The sequence below is a fragment of the Hippoglossus stenolepis genome, chromosome 9 (genome assembly GCF_022539355.2).
Source record: "Hippoglossus stenolepis isolate QCI-W04-F060 chromosome 9, HSTE1.2, whole genome shotgun sequence".
Classification (NCBI taxonomy): Eukaryota; Metazoa; Chordata; class Actinopteri; order Pleuronectiformes; family Pleuronectidae; genus Hippoglossus; species Hippoglossus stenolepis.
The window spans coordinates 29,217,749-29,243,943 of NC_061491.1; the positions used below are offsets into that span (position 1 = coordinate 29,217,749).

General features: G+C 41.3%; 2 protein-coding genes across 2 annotated transcripts; both read left to right on the forward strand.

The window, feature by feature from the left end:
* The first annotated feature begins 1,727 nt into the window (after nucleotides 1-1,727).
* fnbp1a (formin binding protein 1a) lies at nucleotides 1,728-14,976 on the forward strand. Its single transcript, XM_035164916.2, is given in 19 exon segments — nucleotides 1,728-2,086; nucleotides 2,502-2,617; nucleotides 3,426-3,476; nucleotides 3,576-3,723; nucleotides 4,146-4,208; nucleotides 4,418-4,513; nucleotides 5,057-5,071; nucleotides 5,199-5,327; nucleotides 5,430-5,576; nucleotides 6,449-6,625; nucleotides 6,753-6,775; nucleotides 6,777-6,942; nucleotides 7,356-7,370; nucleotides 7,467-7,576; nucleotides 10,355-10,484; nucleotides 11,750-11,895; nucleotides 12,025-12,161; nucleotides 12,316-12,474; nucleotides 13,734-14,976. Coding segments are annotated over 19 exon segments (1,887 nt in total). The 5' UTR covers nucleotides 1,728-2,056; the 3' UTR covers nucleotides 13,763-14,976.
* Nucleotides 14,977-15,603: 627 nt separating this feature from the next.
* On the forward strand, nucleotides 15,604-24,860 carry LOC118115547 (noelin). Its single transcript, XM_035166766.1, has 7 exons — nucleotides 15,604-15,764; nucleotides 15,838-15,912; nucleotides 16,926-17,075; nucleotides 18,061-18,216; nucleotides 20,746-20,965; nucleotides 22,908-23,014; nucleotides 23,382-24,860. The coding sequence occupies exons 2-7, from the start codon at nucleotides 15,844-15,846 to the stop codon at nucleotides 24,042-24,044; spliced, it is 1,365 nt and encodes a 454-aa protein (XP_035022657.1). The 5' UTR covers nucleotides 15,604-15,764; nucleotides 15,838-15,843; the 3' UTR covers nucleotides 24,045-24,860.
* The last annotated feature ends 1,335 nt before the right edge of the window (nucleotides 24,861-26,195 follow it).

Below are 26,195 nucleotides of genomic sequence, written 5' to 3' on the forward strand. Positions count from 1 at the left end.
GACTGATCAGTGACAATACAGGTGTGAAAGAACCCTGAATCACGACTCCTCTCTCCAATAACTGGTTTGCTTTGTATGTGCTGTCCAGAAAAATCACCACAGCGCTGTTCATTCTGGAATTTGCACCTCAGTACAGCACGTGCCCAAATAAGTTATTGTTCTATTTCGTAAAACATTGATCTCTTATTTTTATTTTTCGCTATTTGTTAATATTTGCTCTTTTGCAAATTTTCTGTTAATGCTTTGTTTATACTTATATATATATGCACCAACCACACCAAGTCAATTTCCTGTATGTGAAAATATACTTGGCCAATAAAAGAATTCTGATTCTGATTCTGATTCTGCCGGTGTGTCTGTGCAGCATGGCTGCACAGACACACCGGCAGCCAGCACCTCCACCAACTACACTACTACACACTACTACTTACACAGAAACACACTACTACTGTAAGTAAAGAAGGAAGAGCAAAGAAAAGGACACGTTCTCTATAGCACTCACCACACTCACTCCCAGCATGCACTCTGACAGAGAGAGAGGCAGGTAGAGAGAGAGAGAGAGGCAGACAGGTGGAGAGAGAGAGAGAGAGAGGCAGACAAGTGGAGAGAGAGAGAGAGAGAGAGACAGACAGACAGACAGACAGGTGGAGAGAGAGAGAGAGAGGCAGACAGGTGGAGAGAGGAGGCAGACAGGTGGAGAGAGAGAGAGAGGCAGAGCAAGTGGAGAGAGAGAGAGAGAGGCAGACAGGTGGAGAGAGAGAGAGAGGCAGACAGGTGGAGAGAGAGGAGAGAGAGGCAGACAGGTAGAGAGAGAGGAGGCAGACAGGTAGAGAGAGAGAGAGAGAGAGAGAGGCAGATAGGTGAGAGAGAGAGAGAGAGAGAGAGAGGCAGACAAGTGGAGAGAGAGAGAGAGAGAGAGAGAGAGAGAGAGAGAGGCAGACAGGTGGAGAGAGAGAGAGAGAGAGAGAGAGAGAGAGAGGCAGACAGGTGAGAGAGAGAGAGAGAGAGGCAGACAGGTAGAGAGAGAGAGAGAGAGAGGCAGACAGGTGGAGAGAGAGAGAGAGAGAGAGGCAGACAAGTGGAGAGAGAGAGAGAGAGAGAGAGAGAGAGAGAGAGAGAGAGGCAGACAGGTGGAGAGAGAGAGAGAGAGAGAGAGAGAGAGCGGCAGACGGGTGAGAGAGAGAGAGAGAGCGGCAGACAGGTGGAGAGAGAGAGAGACAGAGAGAGAGAGGCAGACAGGTGGAGAGAGAGAGAGACAGAGAGAGAGGCAGAGAGACAGAGAGAGAGAGAGAGAGAGAGAGAGAGAGAGAGAGAGAGAGAGGCAGACAGGTAGAGAGAGAGAGAGAGAGAGAGAGAGAGAGAGAGAGGCAGACAGGTGGAGAGAGAGAGAGAGAGAGAAGAGAGGCAGACAGGTGGAGAGAGAGAGAGAGAGAGAGAGAGGCAGACAGGTGAGAGAGAGAGAGAGAGAGGCAGACAGGTGGAGAGAGCAGACAGGTGGAGAGAGAGAGAAAGAGAGGCAGACAGGTGGAGAGAGGCAGAGAGAGAGAGAGAGAGGCAGACAGGTGAGAGAGAGAGAGGCAGACAGGTGAGAGAGAGAGAGAGAGAGAGAGAGAGGCAGACAGGTGGAGAGAGAGAGAGAGAGAGAGCGGCAGACAGGTGAGAGAGAGAGAGAGAGAGAGAGAGGCAGACAGGTGAGAGAGAGAGAGAGAGGCAGACAGGTGGAGAGAGAGACACACACGATTGCTCTATTTATTGGTAGAATATGTGTGTGTGTGTGACAGCAGGGCGGGGCTGATAATGAGCATGCGCAGTAACCACACGCACACTCTCAGCATCTTCTGACTGATGACAAAGGAACCTCTGGGGAGACGTGCCGCGCGTGACCGCGTCCTCTGCGTTGTGCTGCTGCAGAGAATAGACAGACAGGAGGAGTCAGACAGACAGGAGGAGTCAGACAGACAGGTCAGTCTCGGTGTGTAGGAGGATGCGCGCGGCGGACAGCAGCAGCTCGCGGTGAGTCGGTACCGGGAGGCAGAGCAGCGCGCGCAGCGGAGAGATGAGCAGCTCGTGGGGAACCGAACTGTGGGTACGTACACCTGTTCACCTGCTGCACGTGCACACCACCGGACCTCCGGTCCCGTTATCTGCCTGTTAAGAGCCGCGAGGCCCTCGTGCTTCTCTCCGCTCTGCCATAGCAACACGATCAGTGACGTCAGCCACTCGCGCACTGCGTCCTCCATGATGCTGCTGCAGCACGAGACCCGAGACAGACCGTGATAAAAATACATATTATTATTATTGTGATATTATTAATATTGTGATTATAATAAAGATTGTTATTATTGTGATGATTATTGTTGTTCTTATTAATATTATTGTGATTATCGTTATCATGAATTTTATTATTGATATAATCACAACAATAATAATAATAATTATAATGATTATTTTTATTATTATTATTTTTAATATTTATTTATTTGATTTCTGATTTGTTTCAGGATCAGTTCGATAATCTGGAAAAACACACCAGCTGGGGAATCGACTTTCTGGAGAAATACAGCAAGTTTGTTAAAGAGAGAGCTGAGATCGAGCTAAGCTACGCTAAACAAATCAGGTAACTGCGTCATCTGAGGTCATCTTAGGGTCATCTGAGGTCACATGAGGGTCACATGAGGGTCACATGAGGGTCACCTGGGGTCACATGAGGGTCACATGTGGTCACATGAGGGTCACATGTGGTCACTGAGGTCATCTGAGGTCATCTTAGGGTCATCTGAGGTCACATGAGGGTCACATGAGGGTCACATGTGGTCACATGAGGGTCACATGAGGGTCATCTGAGGTCCATGAGGGTCACCTGGGGTCACATGAGGGTCACATGTGGCCACATGAGGGTCACTGAGGTCACATGTGGTCACATGAGGGTCATCTGAGGTCATTTTAGGGTCATCTGAGGTCACCTGAGGGTCACATGTGGTCACATGAGGGTCACATGAGGGTCACATGAGGGTCACCTGGGGTCACATGAGGGTCACATGTGGTCACATGAGGGTCACATGAGGGTCACATGAGGGTCACCTGGGGTCACATGAGGGTCACATGTGGTCACATGAGGGTCATCTGAGGTCCATGAGGGTCATCTGAGGTCCATGAGGGTCACATGTGGTCACATGAGGGTCACCTGGGGTCCATGAGGGTCTCTGAGGTTATCTGAGGTCACATGAGGGTCACCTGGGGTCACATGAGGGTCACATGTGGTCACATGAGGGTCACCTGGGGTCACATGAGGTCCATGAGGGTCATCTGAGGTTATCTGAGGTCACATGAGGTTACCTGGGTCATCTGTCATCACACAAAAGTTAACTTAGGCATCATCATCAATCCTAACCGGTGTCTCTCTCTTTCTAACTGTCTGTCTGCAGGAGTCTGTCCAAGAAGTATCACCCCAAGAGAAGCAGAGGAGATGAGAGCAGGTCAGTCATCACACACACACACACACACACACACACACACACACACACACACACACACAGTTGTTACAGGTACACCTGGTGTGTGATTGGCTGTTACAGGTACACCTGGTGTTTGGCGTTCGCTGCGACTCTCCATCAGTTGAATGAAGTCGCAGTACAGAGAGAGGAACTTGCTGAAAACCTGAACTCACAGATCGTCTGTGATTTGACACGATTCACTCACGAGCTGAAGACTGAGAGGAAAACAGTGAGTAAACAACACACACACACACACAAAGAAACAATGTTTGTTGTCACATGTTGACAGGTTAACCCTAACCCTAAATGTTTAATTATATATTCATATGTTCATTATAGGCATTCAATAATAATAACAAGATAAAACTGACAATATATTATAAAGTTAACATAAAAAACAAGAATATGATTCAAAGTTTGTAATTGTTTTATAATCAATCAAGTGTTTAATGAGGTTATTATTTGTTTTATTCACAGATTTTATGTTTATTTAGACTTTTCTTTTTATAAGTTGATTACACCTCAGGAGCTTTCGGTAGAAAACGTATGAGACTTTTACTTTGGTGGTCAGTGGATCTCTGGCTTGTTATTGGTTGTCAAACAGGAAGTACAAACGTCACCAGTTTCTTAATGGTTCGTATCCTCTTGCAGCATTTTCAAGATGGCCGCCGTGCCCAGCAGCACATTGAGAGCTCGTGGAAACAGTTGGAGTCTGTGAGTGACCTCTGACCCCTGACCCCACATATACCTGACCTTTATGGCCCCACCCACTTGTTAAAAACTGTACAAAACACAAAGTTGAAACTTGTATTGTTTATTCAGAAGAAACAAGTAAAAAACAGTTTATTCTTTCTTCAGATTCAGACGTAACGACAGAAACACTAATGATGTGTTCATTGATTTGTTGTTTACTTGTTGATCAGAGTAAACGTCGGTTTGAGCGTGACTGTAAAGAGGCTGAACGAGCTCAACAGGTCTCCGACAGAATCGACCTCGACAACAAGACGGACGGAGAAAAGGTTTTTACCATTTTATATAAATATAAAAGCAATGACTGACAGAAGATATGTTGTAACTTTACTCATTCAAAACAATTGAGTGTTCATACATAATGAATGCTTACCAATCAATACATGTGATCAATACATGTATTGTATGATCCAACATTATAGATGAAACTCAACTAAATTGATCTCTCTCTCTCTCTCTCTCTCTCTCTCTCTCTCTCTCTCTCTCTCTCTCTCTGTCTCTCTGTCTCTCTGTCTCTCTCTCTCTCTCTCTGTCTCTCTCTCTCTCTCTGTCTCTCTCTCTCTCTCTCTCTCTCTCTCTCTCTCTCTCTCTCTGTCTCTCTCTGTCTCTCTCTCTCTCTCTCTCTCTCTCTCTCTCTCTCTCTCTCTATGTCTCTCTCTCTCTCTGTCTCTCTCTCTCTCTCTCTCTCTCTCTCTCTCTCTCTCTCTCTCTCTCTCTCTCTCTCTCTATGTCTCTCTCTCTCTATGTCTCTCTCTCTCTATGTCTCTCTCTCTCTGTCTGTCTGTCTGTCTGTCTGTCTGTCTGTCTCTCAGCGTTGTTCACTAAAGGTGAGTTTTCTTCATTCTTGTAAATCCTTGAGAAGCATTAACGTTAACATGTTAAATAAAGGTCAAAGGTCACAGAGACCAGGTGAACAACCACAGGATGGTGATTATAGTTTTCTGCTGGTTTCAGGCTCGTCACACGGCTCAACAGAAACAACAAGCAGCTGAAGAGTCCAGGAAAGACTACGTGACCAGTTTAAACCAGTTTAACCAGGACCAGCACCAGCACTACCACACACTGGTACCAGTCATATACCAGGTAAACCATCAGTACCACACAGTGGTACCAGTTATATACCATGTATATCTTGAGGACGATCATACACAGTTTTTCAGCGTGAGTTCTGTTCCGTGTTCGTAGCGTATCCAGGACATGGAGGAGCGACGGATCGAGAGAATCTGTGAATCGATGCGTTCGTCAGCAGAAGCTGAAAGAAAAGTTCTTCCTGTGGTCAGTGGCTGTTTGGACGCCATGATGGATGCCGCTGAGAGCATCCAGCCCAGGATGGTGAGTGTTCGGTGGGACAAGTGTTGAGACTGACATTTTTTCATTTAACTGTGACTTTTGTCAATAGTTTTTATCACATGTCATGTAGTTCTAAGATGATTGAATATGGAAACTCAGGGTTCTGCAAGGGAACAAGACGTGACCTGAGTCCCTGCAGGGTGTTCTGCTCGTTCTCAGTGAGTCTGTTCTCTGCCACAGTGTTCAACATGTTCTCAGCTGCTGTTAGATTCAGGATCGGGGCTGGTTCTGCTTTGGAGCTGGTTCAAGCTGTGAACCCTAAGTCTAAAACCAAATCTTAACCCTCAAACAGTCCATTCAAAGTGGGTCAGAAAGTGAGGACCAGCCAAAATGTCCTCACTCTAACCTATACACACATCTCGTTAAACAATATATTGTAAATCAAACCAATGTTTTGCTCTTCACCAAAACGAAATGTTTTTTTTCCATAAGAGAGAGAGTCGTGCTTGATGTTATTGTCACAATAATCCCGCCCCCAGCCTCTGACGCAGGCGGTTCTTTCTTCTAGACGAGCAACAAGTTGATGCTACTTTAGTACTTTGGCTGTGAAACACAAACAACTGGTTCCAGATCAGGAACTGGCTCTGAATGTGTGGTTCAGTGTTTGGCTTGTTTCAGTCTCAGGTTCTGGTTCTGGTTGTGAAAGAAATCAGGTTGCTATGACAACCAAACTATCTTCATGACAACAAAGTAATACAACCACTGAAGAAGATGATGAGACACAATGTAGAAAGGTCAGAGATCACATCTGTGTTTGTGTGTGTGTGTGTGTGTGTGTGTGTGTGTGTGTGTGTGTGTGTGTGTGTGTGTGTGTGTGTGTGTGTGTGTGTGTGTGTGTGTGTGTGTGTGCGCAGGACACCCGTCAAGTGGTGGAAGTGTACAAATCAGGTTTTGACCCTCCAGGTGATGTAGAGTTTGAAGATTATAGCGCCACCATGAGGAGGAGCATCTCTGAATCCAGTTACCTTGACAACCGGACTGAGGGGCGGAGACATGGCAGGAAGTTGTGGCCCTTCTTACGAAAAAACAAAGTATGTTAACGACATTTTACAATCTGCATTATTTTCTTCATCATTGGTGAAGTATGTAAAACAGACATACCTGTCCCCCTAACCTGTCTGTCTCTCAATCTCTCTCTCTCTTTCTCTCTCTCTCCAGTTGTTGACCCTCCTCTCCTCCCCGGCAGCCCCCCCCTCCACCCCCAACCTCACCTTCACCTGGGGACGTGGTTAACTGTCCACAGTCTCCACCCCCTGCCTCAAGAGACCCAATCACACAGCGACTGAATGACCTCATGACCTCTGGTTCCAGAACCAGGAAGCAGTGTCTGCGCAGCCTGAAGAGAGGGGTACAACCACATGTTTGTACTTCTATCTTAGTGAGGACGCTCATTGACATAATGCAATCCCTAGCCCTAACAAATAAATTCTGTGTAGTTGCACTTGTAGTTTGTCTTTTTGAAGCTAATGTACTGTAATGTATTGTTGTTCTGGGTTTGTTCCCTCATGGTTGATGCACTTATTGTAAGTCGCTTTGGATAAAAGCATCAGCTAAATATAATGTAATGTAATGTAACCCCCACTAACCCTAACCACCTAACCCTAATTCTGACTAACCCTAGCCCATTGAAAAAGCAAAGGACCAGTCAAAATGTCCTCACTCTGTAGGTCTATGCTTAAAATGGTCCTCACACACAGTCACACACACACATATTTGTATGTTTTAATGGTGTCTTTTTTCCTTCTTGCTCCTTGTGGACAGCTGTCTCTCAAACTGGTCAGTACCTCACCTGTCACAGTTGTGTTACAACATGATATTTACACTCGTGTGTGTGTGCGTTTGTGTTACATTTTGTTGATTGTGTTGTTTCAGGGCTCAAGTCCTGCAGACTGTAGTCACCTTTCTCCTGAACAAAGAAGGAAAAAACTTCAGACCAAAATCAACAACATCAACGAAGAGATTCAGAGAGAGAGAGAGCAGAGGTAACACACACCAGTGACACCTAGTGGTCGGAGGCACTATGTTTTCAGGTCGTCCTTCTCATTCTGGTGAACATGATGTCTCAGGACGGTCTTAAAGGGATAGTTCACCAAAAATCTAAAGTCCCTCATTATCTCATCAGCACTATGATGGAGGGGGGGTGAAGTGTTTGAGTCCACCAAACACTTCTCAGGGGTAAACTTTGTTAGAGCAGAATCAAATACAATTGAAGTCAATGGGACCAGACATTCAAATGTAATAAAACAACAGAAAAAAACACAACACGCCTCCATACTGCTCCTGTGGCGTCATCAAGTATCCACAAGCCCAATTCAAATTCAACTTGAAACTAGGTCATTTACACCAAGTTGTCAATCAATCAATCACATTTTATTTGTAAAGCCCATATTCACAAATCCCAGTTTGTCTCATAGTCTTTAACAAGGTGAGACGTCCTCTGTTCTTAACCCTCAACAAGAGTAAAACTACTAAAACCTTTTAACAGGTAAAGAAGGTAGAAACCTCAGAGACACATGTGAGGATCCGTCTCCCAGGACGGACACAAGTGAACAGATGTCACGTGTAACAGAGAACATCAGAAAGATAGTATTTTTACAGCAGTGGTCACCAACCTTTTCAAACCCAAGATCACTTTTTAATTCCAAACGTAAGCCGAGATCTACCACCCTGATATCTTCCAAAAAAAACATTTGGAGGGTCATATTTATTATTATTTGGTTCTGATTCTCGATCCACCATCATAATCCACGATGTGGATCTGCGGACGATAAGGCAAAGGGACTCCGGGGAAGAAGTCAAGTCAGTAACATGTATTGATGAGATATTAATATCTTAGATGTGATAAGGATGGAGAAGAGGAAGGAGAAGCTGGGAAGAGAAGCTCCGTGTGTCATGTGACCCCCGACCTTCTAGACCTATAGCAGCAGAACTAAGATCAGGTCCAAGACAAACCTGGACCGGCTCTAACTATAAGCTTTATCCTAAAGGAAGGTTTGAATCTTCAACGTACAGAGGGAGTCTGCCTCCAGAACTGAAGCTGAGATGATTCCACAGGAGAGGAGCTTGATGCTGAAGCTCTGGCTCCTCCTCTGCTTTAGAGACTTTAGGGATGACAGCCTGAATTCTGGGAGCTCAGGGCTCTAGTGGTGATAAGGTACTATCAGCTCTTTAAGGTTTGATGCTGCCATATTATTAATGTAGGTGAGGAGGAGGGTTTTAAATTCTAAATGTAACAGGAAGCCAGTGTAGTGAAGCTAACACAGGAGACATGTGGTCTCTGGTCCTGGTTCTCTTCAGGACACGTGCTGCAGCATTTAGGACAAACTGCAGAGTCTTTAACGACTTCCTGCTGGAGCCTGATAATAAGGAATTACAATAATCACGTCTGGATGGAACAAAGGCCTGGACTCGTTCTTCTGCATCTTTTTGAGGTTAGGGTTATGTCTGATTTTTGAGATATTACACAAGTGAAAGAAGGTGGTCCTAGAAATTTGTTTTAAGTAAGAATCAAAGGACAAATCGGGATCGAAGATCACTCCCAAGTTCCTGATGTTTCACTGGAAGCAAAGACGATGTCGTCGAGAGCAGCTTCATCATTAGATAATGTGTCTCTAAGGTGTTTAGGGCCAAGTATTAGAACCTTAGTTTTATATGAGTTCAACAAGAGAAAATTACAGCTCATCCAGGTTTTTATGTCCTTGAAACATGATGATGTTTATAATTGATGACACTGTTCTGGTTTTATTGATACATATAACTTGGTGTCATCCGCAGAGCAGTGGAAGTTTACAGAGTGTGTCCTGATGTTTCCTAGTGGAAGCATTTATAATGAGAATAAAATTGGGCCGAGCACAGAGCCCTGTGGGACACCGTGGTTAACTCTGGTGTGCACCGATGACCGATAATTTGCATGAATTGGAATCGATCTGATAAATAGGATTTAAACCAGTGTAGGGCGGTTCCTTTAATGCTAATGAACTGTTCTAGTCTCTGTGATAAAATGTGATGGTCAATAGTGTCGAATGCTGCACTAAGATCTAACAGGACGAGGACAGACACAAACATCTGAAGCTATTAGAAGCTCATTAGTGACTTTAACCAGGACTGTCTCCGTGCTGTGATTGGCTCTGAACTCCGACTGAAAGTCTTCACGTTAGTTTCCTGGAGAAACTCACACAGCTGATTGGCTACAACCTTCTCAGGAGTTTAGACAGGAAGGGGAGGTTGGATATCGGTCTGTAGTTAAAAACCTCCGGGTCCAGGGTGGGTTTTTTGAGAAGGGGTTTGATTACAGCTAGTTTAAAGGACTGTGGTACATCCTGATGATAATGACAGATTGATTGTGTTCAGTAACGAACTGTCAATTAGGGGCAGAATTTCTTAAAGTAACTTTGTCAGAATGGGATCTAAGATACAAGTTGTTGGTTTAGAACATGAGATTATTGTGGTCAGCTGATCAAGGCTGATCAGAGAGAAGCTGTCTTAATAAATTACAGGATTCTCAGCTGTTTCTAAGATTTCTGTGCTTGTTGTTAGCCTAAATGTCCACTTCCGGAAGTAGCGATGCTACTGTGCACTTCACGCATACCCTTGGGCGCTTAATGACACAAATGTTCTGTTGGGCTCAAAGTCGAACAGACTTGATTTTATTAACTTTTCTGTCTGAAACTGCTGAAAACAACCACAGCTAGTTCTAGTTTATTGTATCTGAGGGTTGTGTATTACAGTTGTGTGATGCACTTTCTGTGTGTGTGTGTCAGGACGGCTCTGATGAAGATGAAAACTGTGTATGAACACACTCCTCAGGGTGACTCGTGCAGTTTAGATTCTCGACTTGAGGAAGTGAAACAGAATCTTCAAAGACTTGATGACGAGCTGCGGAGGAACCAGGTTATTAACGCACAATGTACACACTACACACACACATCTAACCCTAACTCCACATTTTTTCCTGACGTAGCTGAACTCATAAGATGTATGTTGTGCAGGCTTAACAAAGTGCGGTGGCTCGAGCTCCGAGGCTAGTTTCGGTGAGAGGGGAGTAACGCTTTTGGGGAAATCCCTGCAAACAAGTAATAAATATATATTTCTACGTTATAGTAGACACTAAATTGTAGTCTGTGCATGGCAGGCTGCAGCTGTTTTTCTGTAATGGGAGGAGGGGGGGACATCACGATGTTGGCTCAACTCACACATGCAAAAGTATTGGAATAATTGATGGAATACTTGATTACAAAAATAATAGCTGCAGCACTCACATTCATTTTACTTTTACTTGCTACCACATTTTATGTAGTTTGTTAAATGGGACAGCTTTGACTCTGCTGCCTGTGACAGTGTTTAGTTTAAAAAGACACAGAGGTGATGACGTCTGATCTACTGAGCGGCCGCATGACTTTCCTAGTACTTTCATGGTACTTTCATGGTACTTTCATGGTACTTTCATAGTGCTTTCATAGTACTTTCATAGTGCTGCCATACAAGCCAGTTGCCAGTCAGATTTATCTTTAGCCAAAACGTTATTTCTATTTATTTTTTGACCATGTATTTTGTGAGGCACTTGGTAACCTTGTTTAGATAAGAGTTATATAAATAAAGTTATTATTATTATTACTATGAAAGCCATGTGGCTTGTCCATAGATCCCCAGATCTTTGAGCAGCCTGATGGAGGATGTTGGAATAAAACCCCTGGAGCCAAAGTCCACAGGGAAAATGATTGCTTTGCAGGTTCTGTCAATTCTACCAAGTAGACGACGCGCAGGGTGTTGGACCAGAGTATCAGGTCTTGGTCAATGAGAAACTGGTTGTGTCTTCACCGTCCTTGGGAGAGATTTTACAACCAGTGTGGATGAGAGTAGCTGCAGTTGAGCATAGTGGGCCGGATGGATCTTCAGCCACTGCTGGAGGTTTTTAGGTGAAGGAAGGACCAAGAGGATGCTCTAAGCAGGAAGCTAATCCTGCTAGCTTCCATTCCCCACAGGTCCTTCCCGCTGATCTTCCTTTTCTCTTAAAGTACATGTTAGCTTGTATATTGAAGTACATATAAGCGTGTATATAAAAGTGTATGTTTGCGTGTATATTAAAATGCATGTTAGCGTGTATATTAAAGTACATGTTACCATGTGTATTTACATGTGTGTTCATGTTACTGTAGGCGTGGTTGTCGGAGGTGGACAGCAGACTGTCTGATCAGAGCAGTAGAAGACAGAGTGGAGGTTGTGGGTTAAATTCCCAGGCGACAACGCCAGGCAGCAGCAGCTTGAAAAAGCTGGACAACCGCAGTCCAGCCAGCAGAGAGAGGTACGCCACCAATCATTGATAATTATTAATTATTAAAGAACAAATATTATTGATGAATATTGATAATTATTGATAATTATTAATTTGTCATGATTATTGATGATCTCTCTCTACCTGTCTGTCTCTCAGTCCTGACGGCAGTTACACTGAGGACCACAGTGCTGAGCTTCACTTTAAGTCTCGTAGTTCAGAGTTTGATGAAGACTTTGATGATGAAGAACCGTTACCCAGCATTGCCACTTGCAGGTCTCTGTACCCGTTTCAAGGTATTTTAATGTTTTACTATATTTGTATAATAAACCAGGTGTCACAGAGGGGGTCAGGTGACTGTTAGTCATCTGATCCAGCAGATGAAGACTCCTCTGCTCTGATTGATTGATCAGTGATAAGTTCTCTTCTGATTTTGTTGATCCTCTACAGGTCAGAACGAAGGCACTCTTTCAATGGTGGAGGGAGAACTACTCTCTGTGGTGGAGGAAGACAAAGGAGATGGCTGGACCAGAGTACGGAGGAATCTGGAGGAGGAGGGATATGTCCCTACCTCTTACATCAAAGTCTTCCTGGACACCAGCGCCAAAGGTGCCATGACCTACATCTGACTCTTCATGACCTTTAAATGACCTCTGTATATGACATCCCACCTGTATACGACCCAAACCTTCTCTTATTTCAACCTAATGTGATCCCTCCCCCTTAATGACCTATGTGACCTCTGACCTCTGATTGTCAACACATTGGTTGCTGTGGTTACAGCAGCCTGTCTGTCTGTTTGTTGAAGACCTGTTTTATGAAACCAGTTCAACATATCTAGGATTTCTCTTCATCATCAGGCTTCACTGAGTCACATGACATGACAGCGGTCACATTGTGATTGAGAGGATGAAATGTATAATTTGTCTGAATTTCTACTTGGTGGCAGTACTACCAAAGACATTTGTCTATTTATTCATCAAGATGTCTCACTACTGAGTCTTCATAATCAGGAATGATGCCCTCTAGTGGTTTACAAAGAGCTGACATTAACGTAATGAGTCCTGTAAACAAAGATTTCTTTAAATCTGTCGTGTGAGAGGACACTTTAAACTCGTCAAGTGGCTCAGTGACATCACAAACTCTTCTACAACAAAACACGACAGCTTAGCGAATCAGCCGAGTCACTTAATGTTGGCATATCAACAGCATCAATGTCAGGTTCGACAGTTTTGTAAGTAGCATGTTAGAAAATTTGAATTTCAAAATGAAAAATGCATGATTCACTATTGTTTGTTGGACTCAATTTGATGCTTTTCAAAATGGTGACATAGTTCATTAGTGACAGGAAACGGGTTAGAGTTTCTCTCATCATTTGTCCACCAAGCTCCTCGAGATCTGACGCTAACTCGCTAGCTCGAACATAACCTGCTGCAAGGGAGCGTTACCATTTACCTCTTTTGAAGAAGTGAACCACTGTCATGTCTCAGAAAACTCTGTTTTAAACTGGATAAACTCAGATGCTGCTTCATGTTACAGAACTCTTCACACCTGTGTGATGCACCTGTTCACCTCTAGGGTGTGTGTCTCTTATACCAGGCACTGTGCAATGCAGATTAGATCTAACGGTTCTGTTTGTGGATCCATATCTATAATCAATGTCATTGATAAGAGGCTGCTGAACAGTAACTGACTGAACTGGTGTCAGATAATCTGTTAAACATCCGAACAACTGATTGACAATTATTGGAAAATTATTAAAGATGGGTATAATCAGAGTGTAGTCGTCTGCATTCTAACCTCCTGTCTCACTCTACCTGCTCTAACGTACCTGTCTCTCTCTCTACCTGTCTGTCTATATCTTGTAGGCTTTGTGCAGAGTAGTCGTCTAGTCTAGCACAGTAATCGACCAATGAGGACATCTCGCCACAGGAAGTGATGTAAAGGAAAGAGCTCAGAGGAAGTGTGGTAACAGCTTTTCATTGGACAGTGTAATGCTTCAGATATCTCGACCAATCAGCTCCCAGACGATTGTCAACTCATGCTGGTCAAAAAAAAAAAAAAATTACAATCATATATTAGGCCCCAATAAGTAAAGTATTTCTGTGATTAACCCATTCACACACACATTCATACAGTGCATCTATCAGCATGCAAATGGGGAAAACTGGGATCAAACCACAGACCATCTGGTTAGAGGGCAACCGCTCTACCCCTCAGCCACACCCGCCCATATTAGACTGGTGTGAAGGTTTGATCATATATTAGACTGATCCCAAACTCAGATCAGACATTAGACAAATTAGTTTAATAAAGATGTTGATTATTTGTTGTGATTATTGATCAGTCTGACTGTGACTAGGTTTTAAGTTTTAATTTATAAAATCTGTCAAAAATATTTCACATCAAAGTTAAATTGATTACTTAGTAAATCAATCAGTATTGATCAGTGAGCTAATCAATAACAAGAAACTGATACATTTCCTGACGACTTAAGAAAATTACTAAAATCCTAACTATTTATTTCTCATGGTGATTAAATGTGTGATTCAAACTTTTATTTTTGAAAAGTTTCTATGATTTATTCATTTATTTTTCAGATTCACTGATAAATTGATATCAGGGGTTAATGTTAGTGTTTAAAATGTTTTATTTAACTTCAACACGTTTTATTTTTCAGAATTATAATTTTAAAGGTTATAAATGAATGGATGAAAATGATTCTTCCTGTGGGAAAGAAAAATAAGTGCATTTGTGATGTCACCCTATGCTCCAGGTGTTACATCACTGTGATGTCACAGTAAAGCTCTGCTCTACAGACTGATGTCACATTACACTGTAAAATCTGTGTAATGTGACATCAGTCTGTAAAAAACATTTTAACACTTCCTGTAAACCTGCTGATATTAACCCAGCCCCTCAGATTTAACAGCCTGTATTAGCCCAGCCCACTGCTTTTTTGATCATGTTAATTAATTCTGTGAAATGTAAAACTTTTATTTTAAAGTGAGATATTGATCAGTTATTGATTCTTTTTTGATTGAGACACAAAAGCTTATCTTTTCAACTTCCTGTATTTTCGATTTCAAAATAAAGTTCCTTCTGAATTGGTGTCAGTTGTCTTCATTCAAACTGGTTCCTCTTGCTGCCATCATCATCGTCATCATCAGCATCATCATCATCTTCTTCATCATCATCTTCATCGTCATCATCAGCATCATCATCGTCATCATCAGCATCATCATCATCTTCTTCATCATCATCTTCATCGTCATCATCAGCATCATCATCATCATCATCATCATCATCTTCATCACCATCATCAGCATCATCATCCTCATCACCATCTTCATCACCATCATCCTCATCATAACCATCTTCATCATCATCTTCTTCATCATCATCATCTTCATTACCATCATCATCCTCATCAACATCTTCATCACCATCACTATCATCACCATCATCCTCATCATCGTCTTCATCACCATCATCATCAACAACACATAAAAAATAAACCATGTTTCATCTCAGAACAGAAACAAATATTTTATGAAGAGCCGACATTTTACTGCCTGAGGCCAAATGGCTTCTTACACACACTCTCTCTCTCTCTCTCTCTCTCTCTCTCTCTCTCTCTCTCTCTCTCTCTCTCTCTCTCTCTCTCTCTCTCTCTCTCTCTCTCTCTCTCTCTCTCTCTCCACAGACAGCTCCTCCTCTTCCTGCTGCTCAGATCTGTTCATCAGCCAAGCAGTGACGTCATCACACACACACACACATACACACACACACATAGGGAGCTGGAGGATCTTGTTTCCACTTGGGTGATTTTTGTCGTCGTATCAGAAGAACGAGGGAGAAGGAGAAAAAAGATACGTAAACCATTGCCAGATAATCAGGTTAGTAACCAGGTTAGTAACCAGGTTAGTAAACTGGTAAATCAGCAGATTAATTAACAATTTGTTGTTTTAGGAAACGATGGAGTCTGAAGAAAATCTGCTCAGTGTTTTTCTGTTGCTGCTGCTCATCACATCACACTTCACCATGGTAACGTTCTTTTCTATTCTATTCTGTTTCTACTGTTCTAATCTATTCTATTGTATTGTTACCATTCTGTTATTATTATTTTATTCTATCCTTTTCTATTTCTACAATTCTATTTTATTTATTTTATTGTAATCTATTCATTGTATTCTATTGTATATGCTCTATTTTTTCTATTTTTCTATTCTAATTATTTAATTCTGTTCTATTCAATTGCTACTTTTCCATTCTATTTCTTTTATTCTATTCTCCTTTACTTTATTCAATTCCAATCATAATAATCAAAACAATAATAAACACATGTTGATTCCCGAATAAATATTTTTTTTTCTCACATTTAGTCACTTACAGTTAGTCTAGAAGCTAAACAGTTAGCATGTTAGCGGCGTTTAATCAAACAGCAGCAGGAAGTTACGGCTCAGCATGAATAAGTTGTTACATTACTGATTAACTTAGCTAACAGCTAACAGTTAATCATGAAGAATACTCAGAGGCAGAATGCAGTGGAAGGATCTGTTTATTCCAGAATGGGCTACAGCTCTTATACGCTTTGATAAACAATATTGCTGCCAGTACTAATGTTTGTGTGTGCGCCCTTGTTAGTGTTTGTTTTATGACTACAGCCAAGTTTGATCAACACAAGTTAGGTCAAGCTGACTAGTTAAGCTAACAGTTATATATCTGGAAAAAGAGTAATTAGCATTTAGATGTCCAGCTACAACAAATATAACACAAATCTTCTTCAACATTAAAAGCTAACAAGTGTCTGTTAATCAGAATAGTGCTGTGACGTTCGCGAACAAAGTCTAACCAACCTGAATGGAGCCGAGTCGTTCTTGTCTGAGAAACGTTTTTTTATTTATTTTATGTGTGCCAATATTTAACCCACTGCCCAAATTAATAAAATCCATGGCAGCGACGGTTCGGACCAATGAGAACATTCCCCTATTTGAGAAGGACAAAAAGGGAGGAGGGATCAGACAACATAAAGTACTCTCAGGTGTGTCTTCTGACAGGTGGGGCCCTCAGCCCCTGAGGACGGCTGGCAGGTGTACAGCTCGGCTCAGGACTCTGATGGCCGATGTGTTTGTACGGTTGTCGCTCCGCAGCCGACCGCTTGTTCCAGAGATGCTCGAAGCAAACAGCTTCAACATCTGCTCGAAAAGGTTCTGCTACTTATACTGCTTATACTCCTGATACCACTAATACTTCTGATATTACTGATAGAACTTATATTACTTAAACTTCTGATACTACTTATAGTACTTGTAGTATGAGTGTTTCCAGTACTAGATAGTACTCATAGTAATACTGATAAGTACATATAAGTACAGATATAAGTACATGTATGTTTGTACTTATACACTGAAAGCACATGTATAAAACTACATAAATTTAGTACATATGTATGTACATGTATATATGTACATATATAAGTACATGTATATATTGTAGATAGTAGTTTGCAGTTAGTAGACAATCGTTAGTTGTGAGTAGATAGTAGTTACTAGAAAGTAGTTAGTAGTTTTAAGACGGTAGCTAGCTGTTAATGTTTGTAGTTAGTTGTTAGTGGACAGTATTTAGTAATTGGTAGTTAGTTGATAGTAGATATTGGTTAGTTAATAGTAGTTAGCAGGTAGTTGATAGTAGTTAGCAGGTAGTTGATAGTAGTTAGTAGTTAGTTGTGTAAATATGATTAGGTAGTATTATATAGTTGGGGGCTAGTAGACAGTAGGCTTAGGTTTAGACAGTAGATATTATTTATTAGACACTAGTTGCTAGTAGTAAGTAGATGGCAGTTGGTAGTTAGTTTACAGTAGTTAGTTGATGATAGTTTGATGATAATACTCAGTAGTTAGTAGTTAATAGTACTACGGTTAGTAGTTAGTATACAGTAGTTAGTAGTTAGTGGAGATTAATTAGTATATACTAGTTAGTAGTTTATAGTAAATAGTAAGTTAATTGTTACTAGTACTTGTTTAGTAGTTGGTAGTTTGTAGTGAGTAGTAGTTTGTACATAGTCAACAATAGACAGTAGTTAGTAGAAGATAAAAGACAAAGTCAGTACTTAGCAGTGGGCAGATAGTAGACAATAGATACTAGTCAGTGGCACAGTGGGTGGATTTGATGACCTGATCTTATTTGTTTCAGGTTAACAACATGAGTCAGTCCATCGAGCTGCTGGAGCAGCGAACTCACAGAGACGTTCAGTTTGTGGAGAAAATGGAAATTGAGCTGAAAGGTCTGGAAAACAAATTCAAGGAGGTGGAGGACGGACACGAAATCAACACTGCCAGACAGTTCAAGGTTCCAGCCGCCTCATGACATCATCAGCACAGCCCGTCTCCATAGAAACTGTAAAATGTTAAATTACATGTAATGATCATATACGATCAATAACTTTGTCGATAAAGTTATTTTCATAATCTCAGTCATCAATCCACGCGGTCACAACCTGTCTTTCTTTCTCTCTTTACCCGTCTCTCTCTCTGTAGGAGTGCATGCTGGGAGTGAATTTGGTGGTGGAGAGTGTTTAGAGCGTCTTTGCGTTGTTTATGTGTTTTCACCTCATTAATCACAGTAGCTGAGTTTGTCTTTTCTCTGGTGGGTCAGGTCTCCAGCAGAGAGTCTCGGTATGGCCGCACTCTGTATCTGCATCAAACTCCATCCCCGACCCTCTCAAAAGAAAAAAAATCATTGCATTTTTCTTTGGCCTCAAACGAAAAAATGCCCAAAGGAGACTCATGCATTCTCTTCAGACTGACACTGCTGCTGCAGAACTCTTCTGACATTTGCATTTATGCAGTCACCTTTTATGAGGAGCTATTCAAAGAGGAGTTCCAGGAAAGACCAGAGAAGGCGTCGGATCACCTGGGTCACCAGGGTCAATGCAGAGCTGAACTCTGCATTGACTTGATTTGTCAAAGGTCTTCTAGCCTGTGATTGCGAGAGATTTGTTGGTCCTCAGAAACAGTCCCAACACAGGACAGTTACCTTTGAGCTGCAGGACAGCCCTCCTTACTCTCCTCCCCAAGAAATGGAGGACCTTACGGAAATAAAGAAATGGTGGCCTGTAGCTCTGCTCTGTACTGACTACAAGCTTCTGTCTTAAGTGTTGGCTGCAAGGCTGAGAAAAGCAATGGAGTACGTCCTTCATGTAAATCAGATGTATTGTGTACCCAGTAGGCCCCTGATATTTGACAACATCGTAGTAATTCTGGATAATTTGGATCTCTCTGGTTCTTTGGTCTGATTTCTATAAATCAAGAAAAAAGGCTTTTGACCAGGTAGAACACCAGTACCTGTGGCAGACCTTGGATGCCTTTGGGTTCAAGTCTGGTCTTATGGCCCAGATCATAGTCCTGTACAGGGACATTGAAAGTTTTGTAAAGATAAATGGAGGGTGAAGTGCTCCCTTTGAAATCCAGAGGGGAGTCTGGTCGGGCTACTCTCTTTCTGGTAGGGGTGTACCGGTATCCGAACCGAAAATTTCCAGTTTGAGTTAGGGTTAGGACCGGATGTGCTGTAGCTCATGGTCATAGCGACCGCAGACAAACAGGAGTGTGAAAACGCTCCCTCATCATCTGTGAACACTATAGTTTCACAGTCACTATAATGACGACAGATAAAGACGATTGGATCGTATAAAAGCCAACATTGCACAGCTGCTATCAGACATTTAGCTGGTAGCACACCGAACATGCCGACTTGTTTGAAAAGGCATCACCAGAGTGATGTCCACGAACATTTGAAATAACAGGAATAACACTAAAATTAGTGGGACAAGGAAAAGACGGGTTCCGTGCAAACCCATCTCCGTGACATTAAAGCTGCCACTTGCATTTAATTCAGACTGTGTCAAAGGAATGAGTGTCAGGTGTTTTCATAGTAATTGTTGGAAAACAAGAGGACATAAATATCCTCAATAACACTGAATAGTTTTGGTTCACTGTCCTCCAAGGTCAACTGGCAGAAAAGTGAGAACTTTACAACCAGCGATGAGCTGAGTAGAAAACTTGTTTTACCGGAGGGGTTATTCTGGAAGAGTTCAGTTGTGACTGAAAAGATTGTAGGACGGCTCCATGTTGTGGCATCAACTGACCTGTGTGGATCGCCCGACTGGTTTGCTGGCCAAGATTCAGATGGTATTGGTGGACTTTTTCTGGAATGGGCTGCACAGGGTTTCGCAGAATGTTTTGTGCCTGCCAAAAGACAAAGTTGGACAGGGGCTTGTTCACGTTATCAGCTGAGGTGCAGCTTTGTGGCTCAACTTCATTCAGAGGCTCCTCACTGGACCTGTGGACCTCGTTTGGAGGCCAACAGCACAGGCCATCTTGAGCCAGGTGGGAGGTTGGGTGTGACAAAGCCCCTTTTCCTTATGGACCTGAAAGGCTACAAGCTGTGTGATCTCCCTAGATCGTTGACTGTGTGAGGATTGTTCCTCAAGCAGAGGCCAATGAACTGTAGCTCCCTGTTTTGGCTGCTACAGGAACCCATAGTTTAAGGGACTTGTCTCAGAGCAGAGCTCACACTGGGACCTTTTGTGCTAGGCCTGCTCTACATGGCAGGATGATGAAGGCCAGGTTGAAAATAGATTTCAGTTTTCACTAATGATGTAAAAGAATTCAGGAGTGTGTGGTGCTTAAACAACGTTTTATGTTCTGTTGATAAGCTGAGTTTTGGACATTCTGAGTTAAACTAAGATTTTAGTTTTTATGTATTTATTTATGTCTTTTGACAAATTTGGTAACTGAATTTAGAAAACAGCAAATAAAGGAGCTTTGAAAAAAAAGGGGTTAGGGGCTAACCTGTCCTCTATGTCTCTCTCTGACTCAGTCCATCAGGTCAAAGATGGAGGAGCTCCGTCCTCTGATTCGGGTGCTGGAGTCGTATAAAGCTGACGTTCTGCTTGTCGCTCAGTTTAAGGATGAGGCAGCAAATGTGACGAAGCAGTTGGAGTCTCTTCAGGAGACACTGAGCGGACTCGACTATCAGGAGCTGCAGGGCAGAGTCATGAACCTGGAGGACCGGCTCAGAGCCTGCATGCAGAGACTGGGTAAGGCAACTGATTAATACGTTATTTATAGAAGTGATCATCAATCAGGTCCTTCAGGTTTTATACTTGTGAGAATTGATCAATCACGTTAATGATGTTAATATTTTAAAGAAATCAGACGACAAATTGTTGATTCAACAAAGTATTAAAGCTCATTTGTATTCTTTATTTACATCTGAAAAGAGATAGGTCCTTTTCAAACGATGTAACCGTCACTTTCCACAAACTTCCATGTATCCTTCATGTTGGCATGGTTGTTAAACACTACATCCACTAGAGGGCAGCAGAGAGTAAAGAGTGTGTGATCAACAACTAACATGTTGATTGTGGGCGAGGTTGTGATAATGTTCCTTTTTTCTCAGGTGATGTAACATCATGTTGATCCTCTTGTTTCTTTCTCGTGTCTTGAGATCATCTCTCTTGAACTATTGGCTACACTGCCCCCCCATGATATCCCATCGTACTGCTCCGTTTTGTCAGTAAACTTTCAGAAAACATGCACGAATACAGATGAAATGAGAACAAAAGGCTTAGTCTGTTCTATATGTCAGGACTGTGTCTAAATGAGTGAGTTTATTGATTTAGATCAGTCTCTGATCAAAGAATGTTTCTGTCTGACACTGAAAAAACCCACAACAGATTAATATAGTAAACATCTGTTGACCACTTACATTAAATTAATTAATATTCAAGTTTTCTGAACTTTCATTTGTTATCTATTTGTTTCTCTTCATGAATCATAAAAATACAACAGTAATATTAGACATGAATTAATTTACTGTCAGACAATGTGATAAAGGAATGACACACCCCTAGAAGATTTCATCCAAGTCCAGTTGACCTGTTTTAGCACTTGGAGACAGCTTTTACACCTACATAATTAGATATAACGTTTGTTATTTGTTAACTTGGAATTATATTATGAATCATCGTTTCACAGGTCAACAAAGAACTGGGTGAAATTGAGGAATCTCTCCCCACTCCATTGAACATATCTAGCCACATTTGCAAAGCATCGGGCCTTCAACCCGAGGGTCCCGAGTTCAGATCCTGGTTAAGCCTTTGCAAAGTCCATTACGGACAGCCATTATACAAATGTAGAAAGATATAATAGTGCTTTGGTTGACTGGACTAACCCTAATCCTAACCCTAAAACCCAAATCCTAATCGTAACAAGTTAATCCTTAACATAACCCTCAATTCTTAACCCTCACAGCCCTAACCTGTGTTTTATCATGAATGTTCTTTCTGTGTTGTACAGACCATGAAGGATAAGCACATATGACGCTCTGATAGGAATTGGGGGAATCTTGTCCCACCCTTTTTTTTGCTCACCATTGAACATTGTTCGGGGGTTAGGGTTAGCTCAGGTACCATAGCAGCAGCCTCTCAAACTAACAGTCCAAGGCTCAAGACCCAACTAAGGCATTGCTAAGACCATTTCAGACAGATCTAGATTTGATAGGATATTTTCTCACCTGCACTCCTCTGGTCACTTAAGATGTCCCGTGTCCCTCAACCTATACCTTACCTTAACCATCCCTGTTACCGTGTTAAATCCTGCAATTACTTTTATTTGGGACATAGTGATCTAGCCATTAAAGTGCTCTGAGCAGGATTGGTGATCCCTCCCTACCTCTCTTCAGGCCCACTTTCACCTGCTTAGCATAGGGAGCCTCTTTAGCTCAGGCCAAAGAGCAACAGACTGGCAGTCCAAATGCCAGGGTTCAAGACCTGAATAAAACCTCTAGTCATCACTGACAACCTTCCCAAAAACCTTTTTATCTGGATATCCTCATACAACCTCTATAGGCCATAACATAATCATAAATAAAAAGATGCATTGATACATTTTAAATTTTTTGCCCGTACTATTTATTAACATCGTCTTTGAAAAGACAAAATCAACATTGATTCATCATCAGAATCTGTTTTGTTTCAGCTTGTGGGAAACTAACAGGAGTCTCTGAGCCAATTACCATCAAGACATCAGGCTCCAGGTTTGGATCATGGATGACTGACCCACTGGCTCCTCCTGGAGACAACAGAGTGAGTGACAACAACAGCAACAACATGACTACAACATCGATGACAACAACACAACAAAAACATAACAACAACAATCACAACACAGCAATGACAACAACACAATGACAGTCAAGGACATGTTTTATTTCTCAGGAGTACAAATTAATAAAAGACAGACTGAAGTTTTTTATTGTGAATAAACATCTGTTTTTCGATGTAACACAATATTAAAACCCACAGGGTCGATAAAAAACAACATTAAGATCATATCATTTATGCTTTCGGAAATTGAATGAACAATGAATTCTGTTGACAGTTCAATAAATATTGAAATAATAAACTTCTGTTTTTCATTTTCAAATTATTTATTTGATTTCATCCCCTGCAGGTGTGGTATATGGATGGTTACCATAACAACCGCTTTGTTAGGGAGTATCAGTCGATGTATGACTTCATGATGACCGATAACTTCACCTCTCATCGTCTGCCTCATCCCTGGTCTGGGACTGGTCAGGTGGTTTTTAACGGATCCATTTACTTCAACAAGTTCCAGAGTCACACCATAATCAAGTTTGACTTCAGGACGTCACTCATCAGCCGCTCTCGACAGCTCGACTTTGCCGGCTACAACAACATGTACCATTATTCTTGGGGGGGGCACTCGGATATTGACCTCATGGTAGATGAGGGCGGGCTCTGGGCCGTCTATGCCACCAATCAGAATGCTGGAAACATTGTCCTCAGTCAGTTAAACCCAAATACTCTGCAGATTATCCGCAGCTGGACCACTAACCACCCGAAACGCAGTGCTGGTGAGGCTTTCATGATATGTGGAACCCTGTATGTTACTAATGGTTATTCTGGTGGAACCAAAGTGTACTATGCATACTCCACTAACTCATCAACGTACGAGTACATCGACATTCCCCTGACTAATAAGTACAGTCACCTGTCCATGCTTGACTACAACCCACGAGACAGAGCACTGTATGCCTGGAACAATGGTCACCAAGTTCTTTATAACGTGACACTTTACCACATTATACAGTAAAAATAAGTATGTGTGACCATGAAATCACTTCAGTTCACTATAATATTACACCCTGTCACATCATACATTGAGATTAATGAGTAAATTAATTTTATCCTGAAGAAAATCCTGAGGTTCAGAGGTTGATGAGTCTCTCTCCTCATAAGACTGAAAACTCAATTAAGTCAAATCCTCACAACTACTTTTATTCCATGAAGTAACGAGTCAGAAAAAATGGTTTTAGTTTGGGTAATTACAGATTCTGTTTCCTGTCACTGCAGTCTGTGGTTATTGGTCAACACCTTACTCAACTAAATGCTGGTAAAATTACATAAATCATATGTGTTGGATTATGTTTGGCTTGGTTTAGTTAGATAAGTCAGTGTTAGAGGGCTCCAGTTTACTTTTCTTTTTGTCGTCTTTGTGAGAATTTAGACTCAACTCATCATCACATCTGGCCTAGAGCTTGTCGACTGTTAACTTAGATTATTGATGTCGTTTAAAAATGAATTTAAAGGTAAACTTTGATCAGTTGATGTTTTTTAAGTATAAAGATAACATTTTACACACAAATGCACTAAATACTAACCCCAAACCTAATCCACTAATACAAATCACACACAAGAAATCTTTGTCAATAAGAGAATAAAGAGTTTTAAGTATTTGATGTATTATTCTGAAGAGTGATTTTTTGATGATATTTAGATGTTTGTAATTTTTTCTTTAATGCAACATTTTCTCACTTTGGGAAAAACAAGACAGAGTTACACTTAAACAATAACTATGAATTTTTTTATTGTTGTGTGTTTTACAGCAATAAAAGTCTTAATTACTGTGTCTCTTCTCCACTAATTCACTCTGTTTTTAATAAAGTTATACTCTGTGCAAATCGAAGAAGGGGTTGATATTGATATTATATAATAATTTTATATTCAATATAGTTTACATGCTGTTTCAGACATTGCAGTAATTTGTTCTGGGCCTGTCCGATATACAGCTTACAATAAATTCTATGCTCTATCACATACAATACATTTGATAACTCCAGCTGGAATGTTTGCCAGACTGGAGCACTCAGACCCGTATGCTTGTTGCTATTGAACTTTATTGTTCTGAAATGTGCATTGTTTTGTTGTGGTTACTCACTTTTTAAAGATGTGTAAACAAAAATATCCTTCAGATTGTTATTCTGTTTGAAAGCAGAAAATATTTTGAAGTTTGATCAAGCTTTTGAAAGATAATTATCTTATTGGCCACCCAAACTTTAAAAATGATGAGAAAAATACCATCCCACGAGGGATTTAGCTAAATTGACAATTTTTTAAACATCCCTCAAATTAACTATTAATAAATAAATACATTTATGTATTTATTAATTATGTATTTATATTAGTTTTCAAACAAATATAACCCCTACTAGCAGACTAATGAAAGTTGCAATATTCAAATAACACTCTCCACACTGAATAAATAGAAACTTAATGTACTTATTATGGATTACAAGAGGGCAATAATTAAGCAATAAGTGAATTAATTGATATAGATGGGTCCTACCTTATTTACTATAGTATTTTGACTTGTCTTTCATAGACAGTAATTTTTATACACATTACATATATTTTTAACTTAATAAATAGACTGTTTTTACTGATTGGCACACAAGGATGATGGGATTTGTGAGCCAATTTATAAAACATCCGTTTTCTTTAATAATTCTCCTGTCATTGACCTCCCAAACTTAAAATAATAAGAAATGTACCATCCCAAGAGGGCTTCCCTGAATTAAGATATTTTGAAGACATTCCTAAAATGTATTATTTATGTATTTATTAACTACGTAGTTACATAAATTAAAAAAATATATTATCCCCACTCTCACACTAATGAAAGTTGGAATATTTTAATAGTGCTCTCCACTGACAAGTCAAAAGCAACCTGCAGCATTATGGTCAACTTTTAAACTCAGCCAAAACCTTGAGTAAAGCCCGTAAACCCAGAATAGACTCCCCCCACAACTGATAAACTCTTTTAGACCAATCACAAAGAAATCCAAGATGAGTCTGTTGATAGTAGAGCATGTTCTGGTGTCGTGTGGTGTATGGGAAACAGGAGCTTGTTAGGGTTCATTGGTGTCCGGGGGGGGGGGCCAAGGAGGCAGTGCTCTGATAGGGC